At 39.2% G+C, this 16982-nt stretch overlaps 1 protein-coding gene across 1 annotated transcript in view; it reads right to left on the reverse strand.

The window, feature by feature from the left end:
- The window catches only part of SPAG17 (sperm associated antigen 17), a 234340-nt gene that overhangs the window by 150285 nt on the left and 67073 nt on the right, over positions 1-16982 (reverse strand). Inside the window, exons 5-7 of the mRNA XM_077767475.1 lie at positions 6325-6511; positions 4626-4820; positions 2227-2408 (exon numbers count right to left, since the gene is read on the reverse strand). Of these exons, the coding sequence (XP_077623601.1) occupies positions 2227-2408; positions 4626-4820; positions 6325-6511 (564 nt within the window). The remainder of the gene's footprint in view (positions 1-2226; positions 2409-4625; positions 4821-6324; positions 6512-16982) is intronic.

The raw sequence follows: 16982 nt of genomic DNA on the forward strand, positions 1-16982 counted from the left end.
TAAAATCTAATGAACAGAAAATTGTGGACACTGGAGGAGGAAGCAGGGTGCTGGGTCCTTCAAAGCTGTGATTATGTGCCTTGGTGTTTACATCTATCTGTGTGCTGAAGATGCAATGGGATGTACTTTACTTTGGGTTCAATACATTTTAGCTCCTCTCAGTCTATGCCTGGAGGGTAAAGAAACCACAAAGAAGAAAGCCCTAACTAGGGTAAGAGTGAAAGATATGTGGTCTGAGGCTGTCTTGGAAGACTCTTTTTACTGAATCCTATGAATTATGGCTCAGGAATTATATCTCCTACACCTGATTGAACCAAAAATGTACACAAGTTCTTGAGAGCTTATGCTGCCAGGATTTGGCCCAAATGACAGGAAAGATTGTTTCTCCAAAGCATAAATTTGCAGATGTAGGTTTCTGTTATACATAGATTTTATGTTCTTAGGAGAAGAGAGAGTCTGCTGGAGAGAAAGAGTAGGAAGCTGACTTTGAGGTGGGATTTCAGGGATATCTAGGGATATAGCTTCTTCCCCAAACATATCTCATACTTGTTGGACATAATCTAGAGTTTCTATAAAATAGGAGGGAATAATCATAGTATTAAATTACTTGGAATGCCAAATATCTCCAGCGTAGAGAAACATATTGACCAAATTTGGCATGAAACAGTACGGGACAGAGGGCAGTGGATTCTTTATCTGAGCTCAGGTTTAGGAGGCAGAAGAGCGAAAGACAAAACAGGAAAGATGGAGATGTCTAGATGAAGGGGTGGAAAGAGACCACGCCAAGGGAGTTTGGCATAACCGGTTTTGCTTAGAACAATTCTGCCTTCAGCCACAGATTCTCTAAGTTAAGCTTCATCTCCACATACAGGTCAAGGCTAATATTTATTCTTACAAGGTCTCAGACTTCTGTGCTCTGTTTCTACAACTGTGACATTTCATGCTTTATGTTGATGGTCTTCGTCACTCAAGCTGATCTACGCATGGTTACTTATTCAAATCTTGTCCTTCCTTCAAGGTTCAGATCTGGGCCTCCCTCCTCAGTGTTTTTTCTTACTTCACCATGTACACATCCATATCGAGACAATACAGCCAGAGACTCTCAAGAGAGAGATGTTCATGCTCCAACCCATGACAGTGGGCAGCCTATCCTTTGACTTGGAAACTGTTCCAAGCTTCAATATTATTCTTCTTTTAGACAGTCAGTTTTCTTTTTGTCAGCTGCCCACAGTTATTGTACATGACATCCACCCACTCCCTCTACCCCACTTTGCCCAGCTCCCTGCAGAGCACTCATTTGGTGTGATCACTCCCCCAGGACTCTGCTTTCCCCAGGAGTTCAGCTCCCTTGATGCTGAAATAGATCACCCTGCAGGAAATTCAGCACTTCTGGGTCCCTGTTTGTTGGAACAGGGGGTCAGCCTGAAAGAGACTGGAGAAGTTTTCTGGGATAGGCATGCTTGAATATCTTCCACAACATCTGTGAGAAGTAGTCACTCACCCTTCTTTTTTAAAACACCCTTGTGTATCTAGCCTTTGCTAGTACTTTTTGATGCATCCCATTTCTTCTTTTTCTAAATTAATAGAAAACTTAGAGTATGTTTCACATAACTAAGCGCTTGGGTGCATGGCACCTTGAACATGGCTTCTCCATTTCATGGTTTTGGTCATAACCTCTCTGCAAGACCCTCAGTATCAGGGGTCAGTAAATGCTCTCAGAAAATACCTGTTAATTGGTGGATCCAAATCATTCTATTAGGATAGAACTTGTTGGCCAAAAAATTAAAAATACATATTTGGCAATAAAATTAAGGGCCTAGAAAAACAATGTTTTAAATTGATATATTAAAAAAAGAAAGACAATGTAATTTGAAAAACTGTAAAATTTACTATTTTCACAACACACCATATATTAAGACTCTACTGCCAACAGCACTGTTGAAATATGAAACAAAGCCACATGCCACCAAATAAAAGAATTACCTTCCTTCATCTTCATCTCTACCTTATTCTTTGCCATTAATCCGTATACTAAAAGCTAAAGACCCAGGCTGTAACCATCACTGGGCATTCAGTATTATCACTGTCTTGAAGATGAAGGAGTCTAGCACAAAGCCATGTGCATAGTCAATGCTCAGTGAATGTCTGAGGAATGAACGGATGTGATGAATGGAACTGCACTACCACATGGTCAAGCCATTCACTCTTACTAATGCATGTACTAACCATCATCTTGCTGTCTGCCCAGTCAGAAGGAAAGTTTTCTGCCTTGACCATGTATTCCAGTCGAGCAACGTCAAAGAGATTTGTTTCAGGTTTCTCATTATTCAGGATTGGTTCCAGGTACTTCCAGAAAATTTCAAGTTCTTTTATGGCATTCACTTTCTTCAGTTTTTCAGCCTCTATGTCTAATCATAGCAACATGTTAACACAACAAAATGAGGAAGTTGCATTTTTTCCCCACTCTAAGTGGACATGGTGGGTTATATGCATTGCGAGAAGTCTGTGTAGTATCAGAAAAGGCAAATAAGCAAACATAATTTTGAGAAGGTTTTGGACTTGGATTATACAGTTATGATATCAGAGGATTTTACTTCTGAAATTGATATGAAACATGAGCTCATCCCACTCCTTCATTTTACACTTGAGACCCGGAAACCTTACGATAAGGTCACACATTCGTGGAGCTAAATATGCTGGAGATTTCCATCTCCCTTAGATTGCATCTGTGTAGGAGCAGTTTTTCTGCCAAATCACTGTTTGACCATCTTAGTGTGTTTGCTTCATAATTGGTTAGAAAAGCTGGTGATCCAATTCTTCTTCTCACATGGCTAAAAATAGACCAATGATTGATGTTTCAGGTAACTCTTGGTCACATTCAAACAGCTATAGCCTTCTCTGAGCATTTGTGCTCCAACTTTAAAATAATGACCAATTCCCATAACGTTACATGAGAAATTTTGCCTATAATATTTATGTTTATTACACCTATAACTAAATGGGTTCTACTATTAAGATCTCATTATTCTATTATAAAGTCTATTTTTCTGTGATTTTATTTCTATATATTAAATATGTTTGTAGAGAGGCTATAGACTTATGGAACATTTTCTCAGTAGCTTCAATAGTAAGTTATTTAATGTTACAACTATGCTTTCAGACAGGAGTATCTGGGTTTGGATCTCACCTCTTTTCCTTAGTAGCTGCCTCTAGGCTGAGCATCCTTTTGGTAAAATGGAAGTACAGATCCATCTTGACATATGATGGGGATGGGGTTATATCCCAATAAACACATCGTAAATTGACAATTTGAAAGTGCATATAATACCCTTAACTTTCTGAACATCATAGCTTAGCTCAGCCTACCTTAAATGTGCTCAGAATACTTACATTAGCCAACAGCTGGGCAACTTCACAAAGCCTATTTTATAATAGAGTGTTGCACATCTCTTGTAATTTACTGAATACTGTACTGAAAGTGTGAAACAGAATGGCTCTGTGGGATAGAATGACTGTCAGTGTATCAGTAATTTTGCCTCATGATCATGTGGATGGCTGGAAGCTGCCGCCATCCAGAATCACAAGAGAGGATCACACAGCATGTTGTTAGCCCAGGAAAAAATCAAAATTCAAACTTCAAGGTAAGGTTTCTTCTGAATGCAAATCTCTTGCACACCATCGTAAAGCTGAACATTTGTTAAGTCCAACCATTGTGAGTTAGGGACTGGCTGTAATAAAACAGGCTTCCAAAGGTGGCTGTAGGAATTATAGAAATCAATGCACCGAAAGCCCTTAGCACTGAGGCTAATCCCAAGGCATCTGCCCAATAAATGGTGACTATTATTATCATCGATGGTAGAAATTTCTAACATGGAATAGCAAAATTCAAAATACAGTGTTCTAGAAACTGGGATGTGGTTGTATAGATTACAAAACACTATGCAAATGGTATTATTAATAAATAACAATAAAAGCAATGGAGGCTGGCAGAAAATCGTGGATTTCCAGGTCACTCAGGCTTACACCGAATCCCTGTTCTGTCATCCAAAGTGTACAGTAACTCTCAGTTCCCTTCCCACAGTGCCATTCTGGCACAACTCCCTTAGATGAAGACCCCATGGCTCCAAATGTCTGAATGGTAGGGTGGTAGGGCCATCACTCTACAGCTTCATAGTCTCAGGCTTGGAAGACAAAGTGACCTGATTTATCACAATAAGCCAAAAGCAAAACAGAGCAAAAAAACGAAGCTATGACCTCCCCTGGGCCATGTGGTGATTGTGGCTTCTGGAAGAACACATTAGCTACAGTTGATCTATTCTAGCCCATGCTTTAGGCAAAAGTTACAGATTAAATGTTCCTGAGAAAAGTATTCAGACAACCAAGTCTTCTGCCCCCCAGTCCATATTCTCTGTGGCTACACAGAGATATAAACAGAATATGATTTTAATATGCAAAATTTATAGCACCTGGCTAGAGCAAGCAGAATAAATAGCGAATCAAAGTTTAAACGGGTTTAATAGCGAATATATTGTGGGACTATTTTTTTGGACAGAAAGTTCTATTTGTTCTTTACAGACAGTGGGTAATCCTGAACGATTCAGTGGGTTGTGTAGCAGACTGCATACCTTGTGGCTGAAGAAGAACTTCCTGCTGCTGGCTAACTGCTGCCAGGTGTGTCTGCAGAGGCTCATAATTCTCTGAAGATATTTTAATCACGCTGCTTATGGGAATGCCAAGCTCAGTCATGATCGCTAATAGCTGAGGATTGTTGAAGCCCACAACTATAATGTAATGTTGGGCACCATCATCTGGCTCATCGTCTGTTCAAAATACCATAAAGAAAGAGCAGCCATCATTTTAAAAGAGAACAGGTTGCACTCAGCCAGTTCAATGGCTACATACATTATGCATGCATTTATAATACCTCTGGCCTGCCAAAAACAGTCCCGTTGGCTGGAATGCAGTCATGTTGACTGGTTTTCATTATTACCCTTCCAGGAAGAAGGCTGTGGCCATTTTACAAAATATTAAATCACTTTTGTAAATGAGATATAGTCATGATAGAAGGACAAACATACGTGGGGCCTGTGGTCATGGAAAATGTGTGCTTGGGTTTTTGTTAAAAGGAAAGGTTTAGGCTTGTAGGCTGTACTTTTTGGGGGAGGGTTCAACCTCTTTTGAGCGACATCTGGCTTTACTCCTGAATTACGAGTGGCTGCACCTTTGTGGTATTTTATAAGTAGAGGTGTTTACAGGAGAGGGAAATATTGAATATGGATATGCCCCCTACCAAAGTATTCTGTGTATTTATGTCAACAGGTGTGAATGCTGAGTATGGGTTACATAGCAATTGTAACTTATTGCATTAAAATTTTAAAATATATACTGTACACTTCCTCAAATATTTTTCCCTCTACTTAGCCCTTGTCACACTGTTTTATTAATGTTAAAATATGAGATTCTGAGGGGGGAAATAATTGTTGTCCTTTAATATTCCTGCGAGGTGCTACATGAAAACTAAATCCCACAAAAGCCCATTAAGATAAATTCACAAGTAATGCAGCATGCACAAACTTTTCATTTCTAAGTAATAATTTCTCTACTATCACCAAAAATTCAGTGTTGGTAATTTCCTATCGAATCCATAATATCATAGCTTCTAGGTCTAATGGATTTAGAGCAGAGATACGTCAGGAGAAGCAAATTGATAAAGGATGTGAAGGCCTTCCATCTCATTTAAATGCAATGCAAATAGTAACAGGAAACTCCATTTGGGTTCAAGTGAAGGTGACAATGGATTACTCATAGGCTGCACAGGTCAAACCAGCTTTACACCAATAATCAAAACTGAACTGAAGTTCTAGTTGCCCAGAGAGAAACTATTAGCAGGAGAAGCTAAGGTCAGGTCAGGAAACTGTGCTGTGTGAGTCCCACATTCACTGGTCTGATTTTGTCACCACCGTATTTCACTCATTATAATAGTCACTTTCTGGTGTGTCTCATAATTATGTCTGACTTTTTAAAATGTCCCCAAAGAGGTAGGAAGCTAGCTACTTGGTGGTGGCACACCTAGCTCATGATTTCCTATTTGTCTTATGAAAAGGTGCCAACAGCAAGACACGAGATAAATAAATATTTGCTGAAAACAGAAATGAATTGCTACAGAGCAGTATTTTTCTATTAGGGTATCATGGGTAGTATGTGATTTGTGGTTTTATAAAGAGTGCATGATTAAGCGTCATTATTGGAATGATTTCTCAGGCTCCTTTGTGGATTTGACGGCAGGCAGGGAAAGGTAACCCACAGGAGGGGCATCTCACTGACCAATGTACAGTTTAGTGTCATTGTCTTCCCCCCTCCGCTGCAGCTGCGTCGTCTTCTTCACTGCTGTGTTTGCCTCAGGTGGATCCTTTCCCTTCCCTTTGGCAACCTTGGCAGCTGAAGCCTTCTTCTCCTTGGGAGATTTTGCTTTCCCTTTATCCTTTTCTATCTTGAATCTATCTTCTATTACCTGGAAAAAGAGAATATATTTTTCTTCAAATCATATAGTGAGCAAGCAACGGGTTTTCCACTGTTGGGCAAACTAATTCTTTATATCATTCAATTGCTTGTTTGCTTGTTTATTTTTCATGTATTCATTCTTCAAGCCAGGACAGTGGCAATCCAGGTTGGGCATAGGTTGTGATAAGGCACATGTACCCATGAGGACTGAGGGGTGGGTGCCAGGAGACTGTTCACATGAATGGTCTTCTAGAAGAGAATTCATTCTAAGGGACAGTCAAACATGGGCCTATAAACTACCACAGTTGTTGGGGGTAAGGCAAGTGCAGGATTCAGAGTACCTTGTGGTGGCAGTAACTTAGGTTTATCTTGCAGCCTAATCCTGGGGAATCTCTGTCCAAGTCTTAGAGAGAGGTTGTTTGTTCATTAAAAGTAAAATAAAACACAGGGTGCCTAGGTGGCTCAGTTGGTTAAGAATCTGATCATGGCTCAGGTCATGATCCCACTGTCCGTGGGTTCAATCCCCACATCAGGCTCTGTGCTGACAGCTCAGAGCCTGGAGCCTGCTTTGGATTCTGTGTGTGTGTCTCTCTCTGCCCCTCTCCTGCTTGTGCTCTGTCTCTCAAAAATAAATAAGCGTTTTTTAAAAATAACAAACAACAGATAAAACAGAAGTTAAAAAAAACACAGAAAGAATAGCTTTCTTTAAAATCTCCTTGATGAAGTTTTTCAAAGTTTAAGTAGTGTATTAACAAGTTTTAAAGGGTAAAAGATTCTTTGGGGTAGCCTGTGCCGATATATTATTTTTATTATAATGCTACTTAAAAATGCATGGACATAATCAACGGTTGCTGTTTGATAGATCCAAAGATGGGATCAACCCAAGACATCAGTTGGCGGAATGAACTCTACACGCTGCTCTGGGGCATATTTAGACTGCCATGCAAAGACCCAATTTCCCCACCAGTTTATTCTTTTCACACAATTGCTGAAAGCTTTGTGTATTATTTCATAATGTAATTATGCTTTCAATACATTCATCCATAAATACACATAGGTTGTGTTCATTAAAATTATATGGCAGTGCTGGATCATAAGGTAGCCCTACGGAAGATCCAGAATATGCTTATATTAGATTGCTTGTTTTTTTCCGTACTCAACACAATTGGGAAACACAATAAAAAAATTACTGCAGCAGCATCTGGACTCTGTATTGAGATCAAATTTGAAAAATTCCATTCTAAAACATTAGAGACAGAAGATATGTTTGCTTTGGCGTCCGGCTAACAGAATGTAACACAGAAGGGGAGAGAAGCATGTCTCTACTCCATGCGTCTTCTGGATGTCTGGAGCTCCACAGAACGGTGTAGCTTTGGCACCCAGAAGGGTCAGAGGTACCTACGGATTCTCCATGCAGGCCTGGGTCCTGTGGTTCTGGTGGTGGGGAACCCCCATCCTCAGCAGCAGAGGGAAGCATCAGAGAAGGCTTCGGATGTCACTGCTAGCCTTGGGTGGAGGCAGCAAGGAGTGCACAAGGTAAGGTGCAGAGGTCTGAAAAGCCCCAGCCTGTCGTTCTGCACCAGATACAAATTGGTGCATAAAATATGGCTGGGCAAGCCTAGTCTACTGGGGAAGAAAGAGGCACAGAGCACATACAAAAACAGGTAAAAATATAACTACAAAGTTTCATGACTTTTATGAAGGATATAAACCCATTGTAGTGATAGTCGCACAGTTGAGGAAACCCAGTAAGTTGGTGATGGAGGACCTCTCTGAGGAGGTGACATTTGAATGAAGACCTGGAAGATATGGAGTCATTCACATGAGAAGCAAGGAAAAGACAAAGGGTGGGCATGAAGCCCCCGAGTTATAAAGGAGATAACTTTTATGTTCAAGGAACTGGAAAGAGGGGAGGGTAGCAGGGGACCCGTGGGCAAGGGAGAGAGTGGCCCCCGGTGAGGTGGGGGACGCAGGGCCCGGGCCAGGTCTTCAGAGGTGGGGTTGACAAGTTTGTATTTTACTATCGATGCAATGGGAAGACCATAGAGAGTTTTAAGTGGAGAAGTACTACGATTTTGCAAGAGAAGGAACAAGAAGACTAGCAAGGGAGTCGCTAGCAATGGTCTAGAAAAGACCTACTAGTGACTTAGATGATAGAGAAGTTGGAGCGAGAAACGGCTTTTACTTAAGGTAAGCAAACTTTCCAGAAAAGTCATGTTAACTTTGAGACTCCCTGAAATGTCAAGAACATCAGTCGAACGCACACGTTCTCCCCTGAGAAGAGAGATACAGCTGGAGTTATAAATTTGGATGTGAGTCACATATACATAGTGATTAACCGAATGGAAGACATGAAGTGCCCTGTGTGAGAGTTCTCAAGATTTCAATAGATAAGTGCGTGGCCGGAGAGTATGTGGTCCAGGTGTGTATATATATATGGAAAGTCGGGAGATGTGTTTGCAGTCTGATTGAATGATTGAGGGAGTAGAGAGGCAGACACTGAAGATATGGTGGAGGCCAAAGTCCTGGAGGAGGCAAGGTGGGAAAAGATCAAGAGAACGTGTCAATTTCCTCTGATAGGAAGAAAGGCAATTTCTCAGTTTAATAAGAGGAGCAAGAAGAAGGGGTGGCTGAGTGTGCGTTCAAGAAAGAGAGAGAACTTGTTGATGTTGAGGGAATGTTTCAGTTTTTCCAAGCGAAGGGTGAGGCACAGTTATTGCCTGTGTCCAGGCAGGTACGAGGTAAGAGGTTTTGAACAGAGACCGTAACCTGAGTCCTGTCAGAAACTGGGAGGGCAAGCTTACTGAAGAAATATGGTACAAGTCTCTGCCAGTGTTGAGAGCTTATTGGAAATTTTAAGATTGTTAATTTAAAATGAAACCAGAGCACAAATCAGTGCCCCTGAGTCCAATTAGCTCAGAGGCATTGGCAAGACTCACGCCGGAGCTCAGCCACACTCGGATGATGGTAAATCCACTGAAGTGAAACACTCCCGCACGGCTCCTTGGTGGACAGCTAGCCTTGCCACAGAAAAGCCCTAACTTTGCTGTCATAGTCGTCCAGAAACTCCCACAACTGCAATTTTAAATAAAACCTCAGGGTGATCTTTAGAACTGAAAAGAAGAAACTGTTTCAGATGACATTATTCTAAAGTTTACCTGGAAGAATAAACATTTATATATTCATACATCCAGTCATTTATCCTGTCGTTCCAAAAAAATACTGCTGAGTACAAGGGAAGTTTAAAACTAGTTTCTTTATCCTTTTCCTGTTACAAGGGCCCCCTAGCCCTGCTGGCTTTCCTGGCGGGGGGGGGGTGTCTTGCTCCCATCCCTTCGGATCCTCTTGCCATTTGGCAAGGTTGGGGTTCTATAAGGTAAGGAACTCCCTGCGCCCTTTCTTCTGTAAGGTTTCTTGGTACCCTAGAGAAGACAGGGTTGATCACAACCAAAATTTAAAATAAGCAATAAATTACAGAGACTTAGCTGTGTAGTATGATTGGTGCTTTCCAGACATCATCGTCTTTAATTTGTTCTTAAAATGCAACCTGCATGATGAGTAATTTTGTTCACATTGTATAAATTAAGACACACGGTTTGCCCTCAGACACTCCACTGTGGAAGAGACATAAGCTGGTTTGACCTCTAACCCTAGATTCATTTTATTTCTGTGGTACTGTTAGGCCATAGAAATGGTCTGTCTTTCTCCTCTGTGTTTCTGGGGGCTAAATAATTCTATTTCCTGGATGCTCTTTTGATTCTCCATAGTTATCCCTCCCTTACTTATACTTCTTGTTGAGTGCTGAAATGATCACTACTTGCCTCCCTCCTTTTACAAAAGCATCTAAAAAATACCTATAAAACCTGATTCATTTCTTGAAATAGCTCTTTTAAATTATAAAAATCATTTGAAAGAACATAGCGATCTAACAAAAATCCCCAGAGAAGAAGAGTGAAGGAGATATTTAACGCATTCTTTCAAATTATGTCTATGCACCATTTTAACATTTTTATTGTTCTCTCTATACAACTCAGTGTTCTGCATTTTTCTTGAACAATGATGCATCTTCGATTGGTAGAATTTCAGGAAGCATTACTACATAAAGAATCTCCCAAGTAGAGCATCTCTGTATGTGCTTCCCTGGTACGGAGATGACATATGGTAGAGGACAGCCAATGGAAGTACCTAGGTTATTCTGGCTGCCAGCTCCAGGCAGAGAAGTCCTTGGTGGTTTTCTGAACATGGTACCCTACCCAGTCCCTTCTGCTTTCCCATGTCTGACTCTAGTTGTGGTCCCTACTTTTTTTTTTTAATATTTTATTTCTTTCTGAGAGAGAAAGACAGCGTGAGCAGGGGAGGGTAAGAGAGAGAGGGAGACACAGAATCTGAAACAGGCTCCAGGCTCTGAGCTGGCAGTCAGCACAGAACCCGATGCGGGGCTCGAACCCACGAACCGTGAGATCATGACCTGAGCTGAAGTCGGACGCCCAACCAACTGAGCCACCCAGGCACCCTCCTACTTTTATCTTATATTCCATCTGTTCCTCAGGTCTCCAACCCTCCATACTTGAACTGAACCAGGACAGTGTCTTTGTCCCTGTGATTCGTGACAATATTGACTGCTTGGCCCCTAGAATTCACTTTGGTCAAAAAGCAAAACATCCTTTTCTACCAAGCCCTAATCATAGCAAAATCACCTCCTGTCTTCTTCCCTTTTCCTCTGTTCTTTCACATGCTGAATAAGCCCCTCCCCGTATGAGTTTATGCCTTCAGATCTGGGGGTAGGGGGGCAAAGAGTGAACCAAATTAGCTGAGTATTCACCGAACTTGACCCCTTCCTAACTCACAAACTGAAATTTGTTTGCACCAACTTTTCTTTCTTGCTTCTGGGTGGTGCAGCATGCGTATTCCCATTCTACGGTCATCTGTACACAACGTAACTCAGAGAGAATCCTTGCCAATTCAAGACAAAAATTGAGGAGGGGGTATATCCAAAACTCTCCTCTTTCCACCATGTTTGGGGAACTCATGTTCCCCAGCATACGAAGAGAGGATCAAGTTCGTTACAGAGTCCGTTTTCTTTAAAATGCAGTGTGTACAAAAAGCATCTGGATGTCTCCTACTGTGAGAAGGCTGTGCATAGGCACAGAGATTTCTTAACCGGTTAAGCTACATAGCAGATGTGAGGCTCTTGTTTTAGCAACAACCAAAAGAACTATTAGGATTTCACATATTTAGTTGAGTATCAAGTGAAACTTACCTCGAATCCTCAGTCTTATTACTCTCATTTTTCAAAAGGCAAAAGTACAAAATGGTTCCTCTCTCTAACAGGGCAACCTAATTATTTGGTACTTCAAAATATTTTAGATCATATTTTATTTTCTAAGTGACTCTTGATGTCAAGATTCAAATGCCTTCGCATACATTGACAGGTATTTGTTATGTTATTATAATAAAAGGGAGGCAAACAGTAAAAGTCAGTGGAGCTGCTGGTAAATAGCTCTTCTTCATCTTATTCTTATAGACAATAGCACATCTAGATCTGTGTAGTACTTTGTGATTTCACACATGTTCTATCGTAAGAGTCCCACAATAATATTGTTAGAGTATAGATAAGAAAACATGCTCATGGCAGTTGAGTGACTAAGTTACTCTTATTGTGTGGCTTATGAGAAACGAGGCCTGTCTTCTGAATGCTACTTTAGTGCTCTTTCAAGAGATCACTCTGTCTCACAAACTATTTCATTTTATTGGTTACAGATGATAGGAGAACAAGAGGCGGGCTGAAAGAAATCTATGGTGTCAGATACGTTTGAGAGACAGTAGATTAAACAATATTAAACAGATTTATTTTCATGAAACTCTTCTATCTTTAATAAGCTAATGTGCTGTTAAATCTCCAAGAGTTGTGCATAACACACAGTGACTTCCAAGTTCTTTTTGACCAGGGGGCCTTTTTGTTTTTAATGGAAAAACTGGGTCGAAATTGTTCTAGAACCTACTTTGGAAACACAGGTTATGAGGTTTGAGGCCCAAGTAATCCATTTATATAAGACAATACTAAGGAAATTATCCAAAACACAAAGAGTTCTATTCTATACAATTCATATATATACAGTTCATATATATGTATATATGAACACATATATATATAATGTGTTCATCACAACATTACCTATTATAAAAATATGGAAATAACTGAAATGTTTAACAATAGAGGAATGGTTAAGAAAATTATGGTAGTCAATAGAATATCCTACAATCAATAATAATGATAGATGTGGATACTGTGGTAATAAGTAAAATTCTTATGTATTTTAATTTACAATGATTATGTAAAGAAACAGATTCACAGAAAGAAAAACCGGTAACATATCAGGATGTTAATATTACTTGTAGTAGAGTCAAGGCATTACAAAATGTTGTTTTTTCTTTTCTATATTTCCTGTTTATTCTTTCCCTTCTGCTCTCCCCCCTGCTCATTTGCCAAATAGAAAATATAACACATGGGGTTGAGTTAGGAGCTCATTTTTCTAGGGAGCTGCTGTTGTGTAGAAAGCATAAGTCTAGGAATGTAGTGGGTTCACTTGACCAAATGACATAATCTTCAGAGCCCTGCAGAATGTCCTGGAGCACCATATTGCCATCTTCAGAACTGGAGTCCACAGACTTAGAACATGGCTGTGTTCTGTGATTGGTGGCAGTGAGGGCGTGGGTCTGATGTCTGTCTGATGTCTGTCCGCTGCAGGATTCTATGTGACTCAGAGGCTCTAGTAGTGGCTCAGCCGGTGTTGTTCTATCTCAACATCCAAAAGGGCAGAGAGATGGGGGAGGATGTTTGGAAAAATCTCAGGAAGTTTCATCCTACGAGATTTTCCCGGAGAACCAGGTCATTTCTGGGCAGTGGGGCGGGGCCAGAAATGAAATCAAAATTCCCTTGAGAATTGGTGGTTGGTTAGTTCTGTGGACTTTGTGTTTGGTAAGCTATGTTCCTTTCCTTGGCTTGTCCCCACACGTCACCTCAGGATGTTGTACGCAATGTAATTAGTGGGACCAGACGGCTGTTGGTAGTTCACTGAAGCAAGGCCATTGCTCTTACAGGGAAATATCTCTGGGCAGGCACTCTCGACTGCGGGCAAAGAGTGCCATTTTGCACAGCTATTGAGACACGTTCGGAAGGTGTCTGTACAGTGGTTAAGAACATAGTGTCTGAAAGTTTTGGATCTGAATCCCAGTGCTACCTCTGAGTAGCTATTTAACCTGGGAAAAGTTACTTAACTTTTCACACCTTTAGTTTTCCCATCTGGAAGTCAAGAATAATACTCTGTACCTCATAAAATCATTTAAAAGATTAAATGATATAACATGTGTAAAGAGCCTAGTATACTGCCGAAGAGTCAGTAACGGTAGCTAAATGTTATCATTAATTGTGGTAACTGTCTCTGCTCATATTTAAAGATACTACTGTATTCTAAATATGTACATTTCTTTACATTTTTTTCTTGAAGTCCATAAACAGTTTTCATTAATTAAAAGCATCCCAATTAGGAAAACACTTCTTTTCTACAGATCAGTTAGCCAGGGAGTCATTTATTACTTACGCTGAATTGCTGAATTTTGTAGCTCTTTAGATCCAACGGTTCTGGTGGTAGTACCCTCATTTTGATAATCCTGCTTCAAAGAATTCCATCTAGTTAGTGAGGCAAGTTATTCCTTTCCTGAAACCACACGGGTCCTTCTAAACTGAGTTCCTGCTCTTCCTCTGTTTGATTTCTTAGAATAGTTTTTGAAGATTTTAACCACAACTGAATCAAAACTAACCAGCCTGTAATTTCCTGGTATGTCCCTCTGGTCTTTCTTTTAAAACAAAACACACACAAAAAATGGCATTACGTTGGCTGGTTTCCAGTATTTTGGGGTTTCAGATGGAGTAAGCTGTAAAACGTCTGTGAAGGTTACCCTAATTTCTCTTCGTCCCTCCTTTGGAGCAGGCCCTGGGTTGTTTGTGGCTTCATCATAATGTCTTATCAAATTTAGGTGCTTTTAATTTTGAGGTGTTTTAAGAAAAGTTTACCAGTACTATCTCTCCGTACTTCTTGACTGCTTTCTCTCCAATTCTAGTTCTCTGGAAAATAAGGCAACTTGTACTAAGTATAGAAGCCAGAAAGAGAAAGAATTGTTCTGCTTTTACATAAAAGATATGTTAAAAATATCCAAGAAAATATGGACTGGTTATTTGAATTCACAAATTAAAAGCACAGTTCAAATACATTTGGATCTTTGTCTAAACATATGCAAATTTTCTGAACTGGACTCAGAGGCATAGGAAGGCTAGATTTAGTTTAGCAGATGATTTAAATGTTATTTTTTTGTATTATAGGCACTTTTCATCTTTTTTGGATGATTAAATGTTTTAGCTGAATTCTCAATATATTTATAATAAAGTGCTTTGGTTTTAAATGTTTATCATTAATATAAACATGAAAGTTGGAGTGAACAAAAAGTAACAAATGTGAACAATGCTATAATATTCAGATAGATAAAATTAAAACATGGATCAGAATACAAACCCCAAATAATTTATTTTAAAATTATAATGAACATTATGATATATGTGTGCCTAGTACTTTGTTTCTGTAAAGTTTGTTTCAATAGGTGTTTGTTAAGTTGATGAATTAAAAAACAGATTGGCAATGATAGATCTAAAAATGCAGAATAAATGCTGAGATAATCATGTGTGCAAGGAAGAGTCATTTCTAAACAAACCTCTCAGATTTTAAGATACAACAAAATCCAATTTAGGATTAATTGCATAAAAGAGTCATTCAGAATTTCTGAAATGCTAAAATTTATTTAGAGAAATACAATATATTTTCTTCATGATATGTATATTTAGAAGTAACCAACAAGGTGTTTCCAAATAGATCAGAGTGTTCAACTATTTTTTACTTCATTGCAATTACCAGCAGGCATTTGCTTTTCAGAAATGCACGTGCTAAAGCCTTTAAAACTGTTCCTCTACGAAATATCTTCCCTTGTATTATTTTTTTTATAATATTATTTAGCCAGCAAACTCTCTTCATGGACAAAGCAAATGCGATGGTAAGCATAGCCCACACTAAAGTGCTTTTTAGCCCTTAATGATTTCTGTCATTAAAATCAGTGGAATCTAAAATAATGATATTGTAACTGTATTTGGCATTTGGAACTATATTATTCACCACTTATTTTCTTTTCTGCCACTTATTTTTAAGAAAAATTTTGGTTGATTAAAACAGGATCAAATATATAATGATCTATTTGTTTCACTGGGGAAAAGGACAGGGACCTAATTCTATTAGTTATTTTGGTCCATATTTTCTCCCTAGTGTTTTTGGTTAGTTCCTGCTCTGGATATTTTGTGAGCATTTATTTTTTAAAATACAATTCTGAAAATTCAATATAGGAGACACAAAACACGACTTGGCTTGCCCAGTTTTGGGGAATAGAGTTATGAGCATTTGAAAGGAAAGACCTACATAGACTTATTGTTGCTATTATAAAGCTGAAGAGACAGTCACTCTCCTTTTAGGAATCTCAGAATCTCAGCCTGAGTTCAAGAAAGAGGAAGACACTGGGCAAAGTCTTCTTTTCTTTTTTTCATTTTCTCATCAACAACATGGGTCAATTTTATTTACTTATACTTACTTTACTTTCAATTGTTCTAACTGATGGGTTGGGTGGTAGTGTTGAAATGACTAGAGATTATATCATCCTTCAAACAACTCTCTTCGTCTGGCCTTTACCAAGAGTATTTTCTGGAGAGTACTCCATTCCAGTTGGTTTTCATCAACTTATTTAGCACTTACTAGTATGGTTGCAACTGAGAGATTTGGGACTGTTGTTTTGGGAACCCAATCTAATGAAGACATCAGATTAGACTGTGTAATTATTGGCTCTTCATTGCTCAGAGTTCTCTTTATCTATCTATCTATCTATCTATCTATCTATCTATCTATCTATCTATCTATCTATCTATCTAAAATTCAAGCCCCAATTCCTTTAGACTTTTGAATTTTCAACAATAAACTAAGATTATTTGCACATCTTCAGAATCTCATAGCTCACATTTCAATGAAATGCTGAGGAAAATTACTGCAGGAATATTTTTATATTGTTGCTAGCTTGCAAACTTTTTCCTTGAGCTGCCAAGATATTCCATTTACTGCTACTTAAAATTCATTAACTGAAAACTAAACCTTACTCTATTGCAAACAGTTGCTGACTTCAAATAGGTGGCAAACGAGTAAACTGATCGCCTAGAGCACATCAGGTATGTTTGTAGGCGCTGTGGGGAAAAGCACAGAGAAAACAGAGGCGCAAAGACTTTCGCAGGACTCGTAGTCTACTTTCTATAATTCCGATTCCCAAGTGACGCTAGAATTCAAAAAGGTGAGAAAAGATGTGTCTATACTAGTTTCCAATTTTCCAATTTTTCTTCT

This window comes from Crocuta crocuta, unplaced genomic scaffold (genome assembly GCF_008692635.1).
Source record: "Crocuta crocuta isolate KB4526 unplaced genomic scaffold, BGI_CrCroc_1.0 scaffold180, whole genome shotgun sequence".
NCBI lineage: Eukaryota > Metazoa > Chordata > Mammalia > Carnivora > Hyaenidae > Crocuta > Crocuta crocuta.